This window comes from Halichoerus grypus, chromosome 5 (assembly GCF_964656455.1).
Source record: "Halichoerus grypus chromosome 5, mHalGry1.hap1.1, whole genome shotgun sequence".
Taxonomy (NCBI): domain Eukaryota; kingdom Metazoa; phylum Chordata; class Mammalia; order Carnivora; family Phocidae; genus Halichoerus; species Halichoerus grypus.
This window is the reverse complement of record NC_135716.1, coordinates 140,230,833-140,250,229: the sequence shown is the minus strand read 5'-3', so window position 1 is coordinate 140,250,229 and position 19,397 is coordinate 140,230,833. Positions and strand designations below refer to the sequence as shown.

At 43.5% G+C, this 19,397-nt stretch overlaps 1 protein-coding gene across 14 annotated transcripts in view; it reads left to right on the top strand.

Moving 5' to 3' along the window:
- The window catches only part of FGGY (FGGY carbohydrate kinase domain containing), a 426,891-nt gene that overhangs the window by 364,953 nt on the left and 42,541 nt on the right, over positions 1–19,397 (top strand). The window contains exon 16 of one of the 14 annotated variants that reach the window (XM_078073066.1): positions 3,203–4,334. The exons of the other annotated variants lie outside the window; for them this stretch is intronic. Coding sequence (XP_077929192.1) covers positions 3,203–3,250 — 48 coding nt within the window. The 3' untranslated portion in view covers positions 3,251–4,334. Of the gene's footprint in view, positions 1–3,202; positions 4,335–19,397 lie in introns of those variants that run through there. 14 annotated transcript variants of the gene reach the window in all.

Below are 19,397 nucleotides of genomic sequence, written 5' to 3'. Positions count from 1 at the left end.
TTTCCTTCCTTGTATGTGGTTCTGTCCTCTGCTGGATGCATGCTAATGCCTGTACATCCTTTTAATATCAGCTAAGCCAGACCATACAGGCTACATGCATGCACACACATCCCACCATGTTATACGTGCGTATATATCATACGTGACATGAGGCAGTGGAGGCCCAGGAATGCCGAGACCCCTCCCCCTTGCCTCTCCTTACCCTGAAACAGTCCCTGGAGCAAGAGAGAACCCTCATCTCTCAGATTCTGACTGCTCTCTGACACAAAAAGGACTGAGAGGCAGCTCACCCTTCCCACATTGCTCTTCCTCATGCTTCTGAGCCGAGAGGACCACAGGAGGAGGCTGTGGACAAGATAATTTCTTGTTCTCTACTTGCCTCCGACCTGACAGATTATTTCTCAATTACCTCAGATTAATTTGGCGTTTTCAAATAAACTCACAAAGCTTTCCTGCCTGAACTATCAAACACAACCTCACCTGTCTGTCTAGCCACATCCAAAAACATACATTCAAATAATTTTTGTTCTTTTGGGTTTCACTCTCCTGGGCACAGAGACTAGTCACGAAGGACTAAGGGCAGAAGGAGAGGGAGTGGGACAGAGGGTGAGAGAAGGAGAGGAAGAGATAGAAAACCTCTCAGAGCAACTTGAGGACATTGACAAAAAGAGGTCCAGTCCCCCCCTGCCACCACCCCATACATATCCCTGGTCCCCTCGAGAATCTCTCTTCCACTGACCAGCCCTCTTGAGTAAGGCTTAGGCTACCTTCCTTCCTTAGCCATCATCTGGTCTGCAGTGAATCCAACCCAATCCCCTATTTTTCCCCAGCCCTCTTCAGCTCATGAGAAAGATCTGCAGCCTGGGAGTCAGAAGTCCCAGGTTCTGGGTCAAGGTTTGGCATCCACTGATTTTGCGATCTTCTGTGAGTGTTGTCCATTTCCTCCTCTGAGGCATTGTCAGCATCCTGGCATTTCACCACTGAATCCACTGTGCACAGAGGTAACCAACATTTGTGAGCACTTGCTTTATGCAAAACACCATGCTAGGATTAGTGATCACTTACCCATTCGGCACCGCTGCAGGGCAGGGAGTAGTGCCGTTTTAGAGAGGGAAGATACCACTTAGGAAAATGAAGAAGACTACTCAGGGCCGCAGGCTGGGAAGAGAAGAGGTGGGTTTCCAACCCAGGTCTGTGTCTTTCCAGAGCTCGTGAGCCATCACACTAAGCTGAGGCCCAAGTATACCATAGAAAAAGAAATCAAGATGACTTCTTACAAAACAACAAATAGAGCTCATCCTCTTCCATTCCTGCATTATGCAGGAGATGGGATGCCTTTCTTGGCTTTTTTCCACCACGCATACCTCTGATCGGGAGATGGGGAGAGGGAAAGCACACATTGGCACTTGAGGTAGAAATCTAGAAAAGCCGGGAACCCAGAACCAGAGGAAGAGGAGGGAAGAGGCAAGGGAAAGCTGCGGCCTGTGGGGCCTGCAGGTGTGGGAACACACCTAGCCCAAGCCTTTTGATACCTAACGAGCAGACCAAGGGCCAGAGTCACAAAGCTTGCCCGAGTTCACACCATTCACAGATGGAGAGAAAGGTCTAGAACCCAGGTCTTCTGACTCCACAGAATCACCCAGATCTAATAAGCTTCCTCCTCTATTCAAAAAGAAGAACCTCCCGAACATTAATTTTGTACCTGTCTAAAAGCCACACTGAGCTATACTAAAGGTAACAGACGCTGCAAAAATATTCTCACAGCAACTCCCAGCTGAACACACAAAGAAGCGGGTCCCAGGGAACAGTGTAAGGATTGTCTGAAGGGATCTTTGCTGGTGAGATTACAAAAATCATAATATACGAATAAATGAACATATGGAAGAAATCAGCAAAGCCCTCTCCTTCCTCCCATATGTAAACTCGGCCTTCGCCTAAAGTCATTAAGCAAACACAGATGCGCCAACCCAGGCACCAGATGGCAAACGAGAGTTGGAATAAGTGGGGAAGAAAGCTTCCAGTGTTTATTCGAAGAAGAGGAGAAAGCCATGATCCAAAATGCCGCAGTTTCCACAAAATGGTCACCTGGGGTCACCGAGGCCCAAAGGTGACCAAAACAAAACAAAACACACGCACACACACACAAAAAACCCTGGGGTGATCATGATTGGGAAGCTGTAGGACAACCACGGATAACTTCAGTGACTGGAATACAGTGGCGGAAAAATGTGATAATGCTGGGAAATGAAAGAGAGAAAGAAAGAAGGAGCAGAGGAGGACAAACAGGTGGAAGGAATTGGCTTTGCAAGCAGAGCACTTACGAGAACTAGGAGCCTTGCATCCTTGGGCTCACTGAATCCTCCCAACTCCCTGTCAGGTATTGGCCAAATTTTATAAATGAGGAAGTTTCATAAATGGGCCAAGAGAGGTGAGGCCCTCGGAACAGAGCATGCCTGAGAACCTGACTCCACTTTCATTTCAGAGAAGACACCACTGGGGCGCCTGGGTGGCTCAGTCAGTTAAGCATCTTCCTTCAGCTCAGGTCATGATCCCAGGGTCCTGGAATCAAGTCCCACTTCTTCCTTTGCCCCAATTGCTCCCCCTGCCTGTGTGCGCGTGCTCTCTCTCTCAAATAAATAAAAATCTTAAAAAAAAAAAAAGGTAAAGACACCCTTTACTTTTCTCATCTTAGCCCACTTCACCTCTTAGTTTGTACATTTGGGATGAGCTTCTGTAATGAAAATACCGAAATTTTCATTTCGAAGGGCATCCTTGCTTTTTAATGTATATGAATTTATATGTTAGAGGGAGAGAATTCTAATAATGCTTCAATTTCAACTAAAAGCTTAAATGAACGTGAAAATATGCCCCTGCCCCCCAGAAACAGTTTACTTAAATAAATTGTATACATAAATGAACTGTTTCTTTGCCTGTGGATGCAACAGTAGGGTGGAAAATGCTTTCAAGCTAGGCAGACATGTCTCCTGACTCCACCACTAAACCTGTTGTCTTGGGCAAGCCACGTTACTGCTTTGAGTCTCAGTTTCCTGGCCTGTCAAGCAGAGTTAACATGCATTTTGAAGGGCTGCTTTTCTTTTGCTCCTGCCCCTCTTCTCTCTTTTCACATGGCCGGTGTTCACATGACCATTTTATTTGTTTAACTTTTTTCCCATTGTTTTTGTCTTACCAAACCCCAATCCAGGATGAAGCCAGCTTTCTGCCTGCCTTCTGCCTTCCTAAAGGCCACTGAGCACTGTGAGAAAGCACTCTCCAACCATAAGGCTTGTGTCATTGTATATTGTCCCCTGCCAGCCTCCCTTACCCTGGTGTGTTGTTGGGTGTGGCCAATGGAAGGCACCAGCAGGAGCCTGGAGGAGAGATGGAAGCTATGGGTTCCCTCCTTGCTCAGTTGCTCAGGTTAGCTGATCCATCCACCATGGACCACCATTCCTGCAGGTGGCCCTCTCCCTCCGGCTTTCTTTCTGGGTGTTGGGAGCCTCTCCTTCTCCTTCTCCTTTGGGCCAGGAGGCAGTCATGGCTCCCCATTGTTGCTAGTCATGGGTTACTGGTTTCTTTTCCTAAACCTTCTTTTTTGTTTAACAAACCCATTATTAAGCTTTGCCTTATTACCCAGTATGAGCGCCCATCTCTTTCCTGACGGGAAACTAACATGTCAGCTCAATTGCCTGTTTTCTGTAATAACTCCATCAAACCTCCCCCAATTCCCGGCCGCGTCTTTCCTCTCCTGTTCAGACACAGGACCTACTTATTCCCAGCCACCATCCACCTTAAAGAGAAAATAGAAGCTATTAGAAGGACACCTGCCACCCAGTCGCATGTCCAGTGGTGTGCTGTTGGTGGTTCACACCGGGCATGAGAGCTGACTGCACGTTTCCGCCCCGCTCTGTGTTCACTGACGTCACATCAGTAGCTTGAAGGTGACCACAGCGGAAAGATTTATACTAGAGAAATTGGCAGATGCTACAAAGTAGGGCTTTTTTTTTTCTTTTTTTGTAGAGCCACTTGTTAACCTTTATCAGTACATCACTGCTTATATCCAGATGCAAACTTTTTCTCCTTCACATTTATTGTAATGGAAGAGATTCCTGTTATCCTCTGGCGGCCCACTCCACCCATTATTCATTCGTATTCCTGCCTGTTTGCTAGCTCCTTCTCAGCAGCATGGAAATGTGCTCTAGACCTGTCCTGTCCAATATAGCAGCCACTAGTCGAATGTGGTTACTGAGCACTTGAAATGTGGCTAGTGCAATTTGAAATGTGCAAAATATATGCCAGATTTCAAAGAGTCACTGTGAATAAAAGAACATCAAATGTCTACTAATTGTGTTGATTACTTGTGAAATGATAATATTTGGGGTATAATAAGTTAAATAAAAAGTAATAAAATTACTCATTTCTTTTCACTTTTTTAAATGACTCCTAGAAACTTTAAAATTACATAACTCACATCATTTCTGTTGGACAGTGCTACTACACACACTCTCGTCTTAAACATAAAATCCTCTCTTCTACCTGTCAGCCCCCTCTTATCTTCTCACAATCAAAAATGTTTTAAAAGAGGGGCGCCTGGGTGGCTCAGATGGTTGAACATCTGCCTTCAGCTCGGGTCGTGATCCCGGGATCCTGGGATCGAGCCCCACGTTGGGCTCCTGGCTCAGTGGGGAGCCTGCCTCTCCCCCTGCTTGTGCTCTCTCTCTCTGTATCTCTGTGTCTCAAATGAATAAATAAAATCTTTAAAAAAAAATGTTCTAAAAGATGGCTATCCTCGCTGTCCTGATTTTCTCATGACCGTCCTCTGCCTCCTTAACCAAGGATGATCAGCCCTTTACTTCTGCAATTGTACTAGCCTAGGTCACTGATGCTAACCTAGACCATTGCTCAGCACAAAGGACTTTTCAGTCCTTACCTTGCTTTACCTTTGACAGCCTTTTGCAACATGGAACACTCCCTGCATTGACACATTCTTCCATTGATGACGTACATCCGTGATTTTCCTCCCGCTGCTCTGAACACTGCTTTCCAAATACATTTGCCAGCTCCCCTCTCTCCTCCACTCAATACTATATGTTGATCTTCTAGAGGATTCTGTCCATCTTATCCACTTCTAAGGACTCATTTACTGTCTGTAGCCCACAGCTCAGCAGCTCTCCATATAACATGTCCACTTAAAGGGCTCACAGGTATCTGGATTCAAACGTGTTCAGATCTGAATTCATCATCTCCACCTTGGCCTGCAAAACTGGCACCAGCTCATTCATGGCATGGTCTGTAAATGGCACCACATCTACTTGCTCTCCCCTGCCAGAACCTCAAGGACTTTGTGAACCCACCCTCTCCTTCCCTTCCACTTCAGTCTCTCACGGTCATTTTCTAAACTATACCTCATGTCTCTTGAATTCTTGCACTTGGCTTTAATTCCACACTCACCACCCTCGTCTGGGTCATGGTCGTCTCTCACCCGGACTGCTCCGAGGGCCTCTTGAATGCTTTGCTTGCCTCCACATTTACCATTATCTAACCCATTGTCTGCGCATCAGCCAAAGTGATCTTCTACAACTTGAATAGGATTGCTCTTGCTTAAAACCCTCCAAAGGCTTCCTCTTCAGCATGATGATTTACAAGACCATCCAAATTCTGACTCCTGCCTTCATTTGTTGCTTCATCTCTTGTCATTCTTTCTGTTCATTCTATCTACTCTTGGACTTCTTTCAGTCCTTTCAATGTGCTATAATATTTCACTTTCGAATATGCATTCTTTGCAGCCTAGATGTCTCTTCATCAACCTTCTTTATGGGGCCAACTCCTTTTGTACCTGTAGGTCATTCCCTAACCCTCAGAGTAGTTTTATCTCCCTCTGACCTTCTTCTATAGCATCTGTGTTCCTCTAGTAGACTCTAAGCTCCCTGAGGTCCAGGGATCAGAGTTTTCTGGCACACTGATGTACCCACAGTGCCTAGCACAATGCCTGGGGCACACAGCAGGTATTCAATAACCATTTCTTGAACCATGGAACTAACATCTGGCTCAAACTTGCCACTTTGGAGAAGATGAAACTGGGATCCAATGAAAGAAAACAACTTGTTCAGAATTACAGAGCCTAGACTAAGGTTAACGCAGGACCAGAGCCTCCTGATTTCCGGATCAGTTCTCTTTCCAGTACATCATGTGCCTGTCTATAATTTAATAACCAGAGAGAAGTGGACTGAATTCCCTGTGTCTGTGAAAGCCACAGCAAGCTCATATTCATAAACACAGCTGACATAGTTGTTGTTTTCTTTGTTTGTTTTGGGTAAAAGACCTAGAAGTCCAATCCAAAAATAAACTCCGTGTTTCCAAACCTAGAGGCTCCTAAACTTTTATTCCCCACAGCCTCCATTCTGCTCATCGTTCATCTTCTTTCCCCTCATGAACCAGAGACATCAGCTGGTATTCAGTGTTGGATGGTTTCTTCATTCCGTGCTCTTTATCAGTCCCTTGCCCAGGCAGCATGTCACATGTAACAGAAGATTAGGAAGTAATGTCTTTAAATAGTAGCACTCAAGAAAATACTGTGGGGTCCTGCGTAGTGCTGGGGTGGAGATGGGTATAATAATTATAAGAATGCAAATAACCCTAATTTTTAAGCTATACTTTGTGCCAAGTACTAATTTAAATGCTTGGCATGCATTTTCTTTTTTCTCTTAATAACTCTATGAGTAATTAATTCTATTATTTCTGTTTTGCAGATGAGTAAAATGAGGCACAAAGAGGTTAGTCAGTTGGCCAAGCCATTCAGTTAGAAGAGCAAGGGTTCCCATCTAGTTGGTCCAGAGCCTATAACCTTAACTGTGACCTCTGACAATGAAGAATATGTTGAAATGACAGTTAGGAAACACTGAAAAGCTCAACTGAGGGAGATCCCAAAGTTGCTTTATACAGATTCCCCACTCCTGATTCATTCATTATTTCATTAGTCCATCTACTCATTCATTTGTTTTCATTCTCTCAACGTGCGTTTATTGAAGAGTCACATTATACTAATTACTGGGAATACTGGTAAAAATTGATGGCCTCTATCCTCTTAGATCTCATAGTCTAGTTGGAGAGACATATAAGTAAACAGACATTTATCCTATTGTGTGCTCAGTGCTCAGATAGAGGGAAACCATGGGGCTCTGGGAACAAAGCTTATAAACCAAATTGAAAGGACACCACGATAATTTATCCAGGACTAGCATCCCACTCCTTTCCCTCTCACTGTCTGACTTCTGCTTCCTCCCTACCCTCCTGGCTTCCTAGTTTCCCTCCGGCCCTTCTCTTGCTTTGGTCCTTTGGTGCCTTCCTTGGCCTCCACAACTCCTGGCTTTTGATTCAAGCTCCCTCCTTGTCATCTCCCTCCTGAAGTTAGTTTGAAATGAATCCAGGCTTTGCCAGAAAGACACCTATACTGCAAACAGTCAGAGGCCAGCCCCAGAAGCTAAACCAGGGCATCCAGGACTCACCTTTAATATGACTTTGGCCTAGGAGAGTTGGATATCCAACACAGGAGCTTTAAAGAATATGGAGGGATGGATGGGTGAATAGATACCCTGTGTCTTAGATAATTTGGTTATTTACCACCTAACCTAAACACAGAGAAATTGGCCCTAGAGGCTACCCAACATTCCTTGCAGCTCAGTCATTGTGCAATATATTAATACTGTCACATTTTGATTTTTTGCTGCTAGTTACAGTTCCTGATCTGTTGGCCAGAGAATCTTCTCTGTATGGAATTAACTTTGAGGCAGGCAGTATAAATTTCTAAGGTGTTCAAATGCTGAGAACTGTCAGGATGTTGTGCTTTCTCGAGTTCCAGTGTCCCATTGGCCTGTTCTGCCCTAAACAAGGTTTCTCTCTTACAGCCATAAATGAAGCATATCCTGGCCAAATGATTTCTATGAATTAGAGGTACCAATTGAATTTTGCAGCTTAGAGAGTATTTGTGATGATTCTTGTTGGTCAATGTGTTTGATATAATAAATGGTGGATTCTACCCTAGCTAACCAAAGAAATTAGAGCCAGAGGGGTCTGTGGATTGAAAGAAAAGGAAGGGATTGAGAATCTGAATATTACCATGAGGTGAAGGAGGATCTTTGGTAGGAATGATGGGACAAATGAGAGAATTGGACTGATGGGCAGTTAAAGCCAGAAAGTGGCTATTAGAGCATTGGAATATACATAAGTATACCAGTACCAGTGGATGATAAGTTTTAGAGTAGGGCTATGGGGATGGATGCTGGAGTAAAGTGAAGATGAACAGTTTTGGGGTTGGAAACATTTTGAAGCCGTAAGACTCAAGCACTGGATGGGCCTTGTAAATGGATTCTTAAATCTTCCAAGATAATGACAAAGCTCCAGGTGGATGGGAAGACTAGGTGATCTAGGTTTCAGCTTCATTTAACATAGGGATGCAGGCAAGAGGCTGAGGGTGATAGTGAGCTGCACAGGAGGTGGGTATGATTGTATGCCTGTCAGCAGGTGGTAGAAAGCTCAAAGGAGCAAAGCTTTTTGCTTGCAGATGAAGGAATAATTGTCTGGAAATGATTATGCAGAGCCATGAGAATATTGATACCCAACACCTTCCCCAGCCCACCCACTCCACCAACCTGAAACATACACCCAAGTATATGCTTGTCAACTCTTGCCTTTTAATAAAGTTTCTGGGAAAATAGCGTTTGTTTCAATTGATGGGTAGATAGTGGTAGTAATAATAATAACTTTAGATTTACATTTAATCTCTACAAAACAAACCTATAAAATAAGTATTAAAACTCCCGTTTTCAAAATGAAGAATTTGAGACTCAGAGTGCTAAATGGTAGAGCGAGGATTTGAATTATGGTCTCTGTATCACTGAAGCCTTTGTTCTGCAGTGAATGGGTAAGGGTACACATTCTAAAGCTGTGTGTTTTCCTCATATTTCAAGTGGGGATATAAAGTAGGTAAAGTGTTTAATACTGTGCTGCGCCATAGTAAGGACTCAATACATGTTAGCTACTACTAATTATTATTATTGTTGTTGCTGTTGATTTATAGTTATTATTATTGTCATTTCAGTTCCAGCCCACTGCAGAACTCTCAGCCAGAAATATCAGCAGGACCCTTTTTCCCCAGTCGATAATTGATTATTAGATGGGTAATGGTTTGCAGTTTTGAAATCGGTAATCTGTCTGATGCTTGTAGTAAGAAGCTTGATATTTTGACTTTTAGAACACCCATAGGAGGCAAGTCAAGCTCAGGTAAATAGGATGAATAGTTGCTCACCTGTTCATATTTAGACCCAACCACTTAGCAGCCAAGCCATGTATTAGGACCCCAGTACTTACTACGGCCTCAGAATATTGCAGCAATGGTAGGTAGCCTTCCCTATTGTAGAAACACTCCCCAGTGCCATGTTTGCTGTGACTGAATTTGGAGTGAGACCGCACCTTGCTGGAGAAACACAGTGGGTCTGTTGCCTCTTAGCGTGGGCCTAGTAAAACCCTAATAAAATATACCACTGGGAGTTAACTGCTTCACTTGTCAACTGAGAGTTAATCAAAAAAAGACACGTGCATGGAACCAACAGATTGCAGACCTGGCAAGACTTCAGAAATAATTTAATCCGACCCCCTCATTTTACTGATAAGGAAAGGGAGTCCCAGGGAGGGGAAAGGTCTCACTCCAGGTCAAACAGCTGGTGGTAATTTTGTTTCTTTCAAAAATTAATACAAACAATCTTTCTATACATCAATGAATCCACCTTCCTGCCTTTGTAAGCAGTATAATGACTATAATTGAATTTGTCTTTGACAGTGGAGAAAGCAAGCTTTTAGGGTTTTACAGGGCCCTACAGTCATCAGGGAAAGATAAATTGTCAGGAACTAACTTGAAGATCTGCCTTTGGACGGGCTGTGAGCTCCTTAAGGAATAGGCCTGGTATTATTCATGAGTTAAGGCAAGTTTTAAATCCTGCCTAAGCCACTTATTAGCTTAGGCAAGTCACTTAACCTCTGTGAGCCTCTGTTGTAAATTTAGATCCTAAGACCTTTGTCACAGAATGTGTGTGAGCATCAGATGAGGCAAGACATACACAGTGCCTTACCTAAAATAGGAATTCAGCAAGTATATATGTTCAGCTAATGTTTAACCAATGCCCTGCTAAAAGCTAGGGATACATCAATGAATGAGAAAGCCAAGGACCCTGCTTTGATGGAGCTTAGGTTCAGGAAGGAGGAGTAGTGGTTAAGGCCACAGAGGGAGAAGTAGACAGTAAATGAGAATGCAAATAAATTAACAATATAATTTGAGGTGATGCTAAGTGCTATGAAGGGTTTTAAAACAAGAAAATGAGATGATCTGATAGAAGATGTTTGGGAGAAGTGGACTATTCTGGCCAAATGGCGGAGTCTGGCCTCTTCAAGATTATATTTGAAGAGGACCTAAATCATATGAAAAATGCAGACAGTCAAACATCCAGGAGAAGGGCATTCCTGGGAGAGAAGAGCAGGCAGGAGCAAGCTTGACATGTTCAGTCAATGGCAAGATGCCCGGGGTTTCCAGCATGACCAGGACAGTGAGCGAGGGCATGAAATACGGTTGTAGATAACAGCAGAGCACGATCTCAAAGTTCTAGGCCATTCTGCAAAATCTGAATGTCATTCAAAAAGCCGTGGTGGGGTGGGGGGTCTATTGCAGTGTTTAGTAGTGAGAGCAACTGTGATAGAACAAAAACTAAAGATTTTATCTTTGTCCATGATTCCTGGCACACAGCTGCTGAGACCCTTGGAATCTCTGGCTTGAAAAGAGTGTCTTTTGTATGCTGATGAGCTGACTGGTGGCTGGAGGTCACGGAGGTCACGGACAGCTTCCACATGGGTTGATTCAATCAGTAGCCAATGATTTTTATCAATCAAGCCTATGTAATAAAACCTCCATAAAAACCCCTGAACAACAGGGTTTGGAGAGCTTTGGGTGGTGCCCCCCAGAGGGCATGGGAGATCCACATCCCCTTATCCCCCAAACCTTGCCTGTGAATCTCTTCTATTTGGCTGTTCCAGAACCATATCCTTTATAATAAACCAGTAATAGTAGGTGAACTGTCTTCCTGTGAGCTGTTCTAGCAAATTATCCAATCCAAGGTGGGATGGCTGGTCATGGGAACCCCCAGTTTACAGTCAGACAGAAGTACAGGAGGGCCTTGTGACTGGCATCTGAAGTGGGAGGTAATCATGGGGGACTGAACCCTTAAACCTATAGAGTCTAACGCTGACTCCAGGTGGTGTCAGAATTGAACTGAAGGACACCCCATTGGTGTCTGGAGAGGTGGGGAAATTGATTGGTGTGAGGAAAAAACCCACACTTATTTGGTGTCAGAAGTACTGTGTGTAAAAACAGCCCAGAGAGGCAAAATCTAACTTAGCTCATTCATGGATTCATTCAACACATATTTATGGATTACCTATTCTGGCCAGGCACAGTTCTTAGTGCAGTAAATGAATCCAGTAACAACTCCTGGCCACATGCTAGTAGGATAATAAATATGTAAAAATGCACAGAGCATTTACTATGTACTGGTACTGTTCTAAGTGCTTTACCTGAAAAACTCCTGTTGATCCTCACAGTAGTCCAGTGAGAGGCATACTATTACTATCCCCATTTTTAGAAGGGGAAACAGAAGTTAATACAGAAGTTAAATCATTCGTCCATGATGATATAGCCAGTATGTGGTCAAGCCCAACTTTAAACCCTGGCAGTCTGCTATAGTCAATCTTTCGTCTTAATCACTGCACTACATTTTCTCTTTCTGAAAAATCACTCTGATTGGCCCTGGGGCTCTTAGGGGACCAAAGTGGAAATCAGGAGACTAGTCAGCACATGGTGGTCAGAGAGTGGGATACGGGAATTTTCAGCAGTGCTGCAAGGAGGTCTTATTCTTCCCACTTTATAAATGGGAAAACTGAGGCTTAGTTCACACATCTGGTAAGTTAGCAGAGCTCAGATACAATGCCAAGTCTATCTCAAAAACCCAATATCTTTCTACCAGCATCTCCATCTCCTGAAGCATTGCAGAGCCTCAGTACACCCCCTCCTTTATGATCAGGAGGCTAATATGAGGTGTACTTATAGTCAAGATTAGAAGGCTGGGCTGCTTAAATTTTGTTTTTCTGTTTGGTAGGCATTCTATAATTACAAATTACAGAAAATATGAATATTCCAACACATTCACTTATACATATATATAGTGTTTTTTTTTCTTTTTTACAATTTTTGCATTGAGATACAGTAGACATAAAGTGAAATACACAGATCTTAAGCAGACAGTGTGATGAATTTTGATAAATGTGTATACCCGTGTAATTACCACCCTAAACAAGACCTATGTGTGCACGTATGTGAGTAGATAGGTAGGTAGGTATATAGATATATAGATAGAAGTTAAAATTATAAATGAAGGGCAAGTGTCCACATCATGATTAGTGATTAAGACTTCTCCCACTCTTTCCTCTCTCTCATCCCTTCTTGCTTCTAAATTGACATTGTTGCCATCAATGCACGGAGGTTACACAGAATACCAGGTGCAGGTCAAAAGATGACTGTACCAAAAAGCAAAGCAAAACAAAATAAATAAAAGAACAACTAGCCACTTCTTCATGTTTGTTGGAAGAACAAAATCACATTGCTATACTTTCTGTTTTTCTATGGAGGGGTCATGTGCCTCAGCCCACACATTACCATGTGAACTTGTTTTCCAGTAAAATGACTCAGAGTTCGTCAAGAAGGCAGATTCGTGTATTCAGAGCTATGTGTCAGCATCTCTGGAAAAAGGTGCAATGTACTGTACGGGCATATTGTGCACGTGCACACACACACACACACACACTTTTCACCCAGGGAGTTCACACAAGTAATAACACACAATCTTCACCCAGGGAGTTCACACAATTAATAAGCAGCAGAAATGGGATTTGAACTCAAGCTTAGGGGACTCACTCAGGGCCAGGCTTTCTGTATTACAGGGAGGACAGGAGCATCGAATCTGGGTGTGGGGTTAAGCAATGGCCTGGCGTCAGAACTGGACTGGAATTCTGGCTCCACTACATATTGGCTTTATGGCTTTGAGCAAATGACTTGTACTTTGTTCCCTTCCTTGATTCCAAGGTTCATATTCCTTGGATAGAGGATGATACCGACATCATAAAGTCGTGTTGAGGATTAAAAAGGTCACATACATAAAGCCATTAGGACAGTGCACAGCATAGAGTAGTAAGCACCCGGGAAATGTTGGCTTGAACCAGTAACCTAGCAATGGCCATGGGAGTTGGCTGCTAAATCAATGGACACCATGCTTTTTGAATCAGTCAGAAAATGTTCAAGCTTGCATCTTCAATACATGGACACTTGTTGATGAAAAGGCATAGTTCTGTTCTACTGTACTTGTAAATTCCATACAGTGTCAGGCAGATGAAATACAGCTTCAATAAAATATTTCCAATTCTTACCTATTATTATACTTTCATACTAACACTATGCAGTACATCAAGGTATATTATCTATCTATGGCCAGGTGAGTTTCTAATGATTTTTAAAGTTTTTTGATGATTTCCGAATGATTTTCTATGTGCCTGTGTATCTATCTATATCTCAGCCGGTATTCTAGATAATTTGGATTTCTTCCCAATTCTTGTCTTATCTGACCAGGTCTTCATTGCTTTTGTATTCTAATATGAAGAACTAGTACCAAGTAAAAATGTCACTATTTTCTTATTTACTTGGATCTGAACGATCACCATTACCTTTAATCCATTGACTGAATCTTTTTCAGCTGCTTGTCCATTTTGTGAAGGTTAATGTAAATGAAACTAGGTAATACCTGTAAATCCACTAGCCTGGAACGTGTAAGTGACAACATGGGCACATCCCTGGATGCTGGGAACCTGGGCGATCGCCATCCTGTCATCCCCTGTGTGGTGTATAGATCCCATACTTCTTTTAAGAAACCTCACACATGGACATGTCTATCCAGTGTGTGGACCAACTGACCAATCTGGTAACGATCTGCATATTAAATGCTGGTAAAGCTTAACTAATTTCTTGAGATTAGAAATCATATAAATCACACTCTTAGTATTTTCTCCTGGACTCCTAATGGATCATCTTGTGCACTCCCTGGAGTACATGTGCTGTTTCAGAAACACTGGCTTACGTGATCTTACATTGCCCTCGTGATGAAAGTCCTCACCCTTTCATTCAGCGACTCAGCAAACATTAACCAAGCACCTGTGAGTACTAGGACCGTGCTAGGCTTGACACCTGCAGTAACATGGTTCTTGCCTTTGGGGAATGCACAGTATAGCTCCCACCAGGCTAGGTCCTGATCATTCTTCCCTGTAGACTGTGACTCTGGACACTGCCAAGCTTGCAGGACCCTTTGGTGCCTAGGTCTAGACTACCTGATAGCCTTCCCAAATTCTCAAGGCCATGGTTTCACTTCCCCTGGCTAGGGGAGAAGGTACCAGATACCCCATTCCTCAAATTGCCAATATTAGTGTGTCTGCCACTCATGGGATCCCTGTCTTCTCCGTGGGTGTTGAAGAGCCCCTTTCTTCCCTTAACCTAATTTCCCTGGGTAACTCACCCCAGTGTAGCCTTAAAGCCCTTTACTAGCTCCCAAGCCAGGCCATAACCCATGAGAACTGGGTGTTTCCCATGCCCACGCAGGCCTGGCGATTGCTGGTGCTGCGGCCTGTGGAGTGGTGAGCAGTGTGTGCGGACTGGTATCTCAGCCTTGACCCGGCAGGGGAGGGTCAGACCCCATGAATGCAGTCTTTCATGACCATGGTACAGGGCCCCTATTTTTTCCTACAGAAACCCTTCGCTTGCTTTCAGAAGTTACAATCAAATGTGAACTTTCATGGTTTATTTATAGCGCTGCCTTATAGAGAGAAAGAAAAGAAGTGATTAAAATGCGATTTTACAAAATATTTTGTTTTTAAAAAGCTTTCATTGTGTGGGCAAAAAGGAAAGAGAAAAGTCACTGTATTCATTGTGCTGTCTAGACTCTCACACAAAGAGGGTAGCGTGCTGCAAATTAAGATTGTCCGGCCCCTGCCTGCTGACAAAAAGTATGAATTTTGAGGCCAACTTCAAACAAACCCTTTTGAACAGAAATATATTGTGGGGGGTGACTATATTTAGCACGTGTCAGCATTCCCATAATAAATTCATATTGTTATGCTGTGGTAATTTCCAGATTTATTGCAGCCAGTGGGTTCCTGAGGTTTTGGCTTTGTGTTAGTGATTTGGAGAAATCAGAAAAGCCAGCAGGGCTGTGTCTGATGACAACAGTGATTCTCCGGGCATCCTCCACATTGGGCCCAGTACCCGTAATGAGCTCTGCCTCCCGGGAGACCGGAGGAACAGGAGTCGTTTTGAGTGCCTATATAAGCATAACTTTTTTTTTTTTTAGAAGGCAGTATTTTTTTTAATTATCCTTAAATTATCAAATCCACATATGCCACTGAAGAAAATTTAGAAAGGACAAAAAAGAGAGAAAAAAAAAATTGCCACCCATGCTCTTGAACCTGTTAATGTTCCAGTATATTTTCATCCAGTGTTTATTGTGCGTATGTAACTTTTGTTGAGGACAAACATGATTCTTGAGATAGCAATGAGAAACGACTGTGTTTGTTACTCCCACCGTCCCCTGAGCAGTTGTGCAGTAGAACAAGTTTTTCTCTGCCCTGGTTAAAAATTCTGGTAGTTCCATTGCTTTCTTAGATTAAGTACAAAGTCTGTCTTAGGTAACACAAGTTTTATGGTGTCCTTAAGTTGTGAGACATGGCCCAAATTCAGAAATTAGATTATCAAGGAATATATAATAATCATCACATGAGTTTTCATCTAAAGATGAGACCTCTCCCCACTCCCCAGCTGGGGTCTGCTGCAGGTGCGAGGACGAAGCTGTGATCAGTGTTCTCTCCTCCCCACTTACTCCCTCTCCAGCAGATTCAGTTTTTTCTTGTTCCTCTGAGGTAGTTGGAGGGTGTATGGGGAAGAGAGGTCAGGGGTTTAGAAAGTTCTTATCTGAACAGTTCCTTTCGCCTACTAGGTGTTTGTAGCTAGGCTCCATCATAGATTTTTTTTTTTTTTTTTGAAATCCTCTACTTTTGGAAGCCTCCCACGTATCATATCATGTCCTTGTTAATGCTATTCTAGTAGATTGTTTACTCTTCATTCCCAAGACAACGAGTAGGTCATCTCAAGCCTCTTTATGCAGACTCCCTCTGCCTCATGAGGTGGCCATGTTGGACGGTATCTGAGACAGTCTAGGGCAGCTCTCTCATATGTGGGCCACCTCGGGTCCATGGGAACCAGCCATGCGTTTTGGAGTCTGACAGACTCTGGCAGTGCTGGCTGACCCCGGTGCGGGCTCCTTCACTTCTACACTGAAGCTGCCAGCCAGCCCTTCTCTTCCACATGGGCGTCCCACTCAGTCCACTGTATCCCACAACCTCAGGGACACGTATCAGGTTCCCTGTTGTTCTCAGGGAAGCCCTGCTCTCTTGGCTTGTGAAGACTCCTCTCACCCCTCCCCTGGAAGTAGGCCTGATGCACAATAAACCAATAGTTCGCTCCTAAAAAAAAAACAAACTTCTTTTTCTGTCCTTCCATGTGGATAAAAGGTTTAAGAGTTGATTAATGGGTCCTCAACCACCCTTTTTACAAATTCTTCACGGTGGTCTATTTCCAGCTCACTTTGGTATCTTATATCTGTCAACTTTAGATCTCAGCCAAAACTTCCATTTTAGCATTCTGTCATGTGTCTGACCCTTAAGTTCATTCATCCCGTAGACATTCCCTGAGTGCACACGATATACCAGATGCTGAGTTTGGCAGTGGAAATAATTATAACAGTTCCTGTCTTAAGGAGCTCACAGTCTAGTTGGGGAGGCTGGTGTGCTAACAGAAAATTGTGGTGCCATGTCATAAATGCTAGGATAGATGGTAGCTCAAGTTGCTGTGGGAGCAAATAATTCAGTCTAGGTGGGAGGCAGGCAGCAGGGATGAGTCAGAAAAAGCCTCCTCAGTAGAGTCAATACCTGAGCTAAGTTTAATGTTTAAATCTGTATTTTTTTAGGGAACAAAAGAACCTCTTTTTAAACCCTTGAAATCTCCAGTGCCGGTGTTTGTTTCCCGGTAATTTATTAAAAAAAAAAAAAAACAGGAGAGGTAACGTGAAGAAAGGAAGAAAGCTCTACCATCTGCCGTATGTCCACACATCTGTTTCAGTGGGAAGGGAAGGGACATTTGTGGAGCACCTTCTACGACACAAGTTTCCTGGGTCCCACCCATGAAAGCAGTCCTGGGATGTTGTCTCAGGGCTGAGGCGTAAGCTCAACCCAGAGGAGTATTTCCCGAGGGCATTTTCAGGAGTCCAAGGAGCGAGATGAGGCAGAACCCCTCTGGAAACCCTGCAGAGTGCTACTCTGAAAGAAGCAGCAAGGATGGGACAAGAGAATGAGTGGCAGGCAGAGTGCATGCTGGGGATCGCCGAGGCCACTTCCACAAGATGTGGGGCTCACTTGAAGGGAATCAAAACTTAGTCTGTGAAGGAAAACACAGGGTGAGCAGAGCCCTTCAAATATCCTTGTGAAGTGCAATAGCAGCAACCTCAAGATGTGTTTGGCTGTTCATCCCTCCACAAAATGGCCCCAGATTGTCCTTTTTTAGTTCTTTTAACGTGGTTTCCTTTCCAGTAATTTTTCATAATTTAGAAAATCTCCTCCTTTCTTAAGACTGCCGTTTCTTTCTGTTGTCACTGTGCTTGCTAACCTCAGCATCTCTGATTCCTAGTCAGCACTTTTAAATCTGTTGAGAGCTGGGAAACCAGAGAACTCGTTCAGAATGTTCATGCCATCCTTGGGGAAGAGTTGGTAGAACGTCCTAGCCAGAGTGGGAGTATGTGTAAGTGATTAGCAGATGAAACAGTATCAAGTTTCCTAACCCTTGAATAACTACTGAAAAGATATTTATCTGTTTCTAGCAAAGTGTTTATCGCCCTCTCTTTTGATCACAGTTAATGTCTCTTCCACTCTATGGTGAGCCCCGTGATGAAAGGACCCATGCAATCTTCACCTCTGTTTTTTGTTGAATGCTGCTCTTGACACATACAAGGGGCTTGGTTTATTTTATGAATATCCTAGGTGCTGAGTAAGCAGTAAGTAGACAAAGCTCCTGGCCTCAAGTAGCTTGCATTCTGGGGAGGGCAAGGAGTGAGAGGGAAGATAAGGAACGCATGCACCAGTAAATATGTGGCATACCAGAAGGGAATCAGTGGTAAATAATATATGGGATATATACATGAATGTAAATATAAATAAATTTATATAAATAATATATAAATTATGTCTTCCCCAGCTACTATGTAAGTTTCCCCAAGACAAAGAGTATGCCTTATGCAAATCTAACATAATGTCTGGTACATAGTGAGTAATTAACAAACATGTGGAATAAGAGGTTGTACACATGTGACCCCAGGATGACTACATCCTTAACAATAAGAGCTCAATAACCATTCCTAAGGCAGGCCTGTCTGAGGAGCAGGCCATTGCCTGCCCTCTCCCTAGTCAAGTCTGTCAGACTCCAGAGTTTGGGTTCACTCCATTCCCCCTAACTTTTCCATTGCTTTACCAGCTTGGGGAGACTGCCCAAGGAAACCTAGCCCTCTCATTCCTGTAACGGAGCCCACGCAAGCGGTGGTTGATCTGGATGCTGCACACGTCGGCCTTGGCCACGCAGACGCTGCCGTTCGCTGTCTGCCCGATTGCCCCGTTGTAAAGACAAGAATGTCCTGAAGTCCACAATTCAACTAAATTAGACTCAGCCCGGAGGCCTCACATCTGTGCTCACAGTTTTAGGAAAAAGAACTTACATTGAACAGAAGAGGTCTTAAGAATGTTATCCTAAGAGCAGGTGCAAAGTGGGTTCCATTCAGTTATAGTTATCTTGAGTTTAAGTAAACAATGCGCTTTGTGGTGGATTGTGTTGCCTTCTTAAGCCCTCAAGTCCAGGTAATGAGAAGACAAAATAAGTTCCTCCCACCCCTCCCTGCAGATGATCACAATGGTGCTTTGCTGTTGGGGTTGGTTAGGCCCTGGAGCCTTCAATACCGAATCATTTCTTAAGCCCAGGCTGTGTGGTCATAGATGTAACTTTTAATGTTCATTGGGTTTTATTCTTACTACCAAAGAGAATAAGTTGAAAAAAAAAAATGGACTCACTGAGTATCTTCAGAGGAAGTGAATCCTTTTTTTTTTTTTTAAGATTTTATTTATTTATTTGACAGAGAGAGACACAGCGAGAGAGGGAACACAAGCAG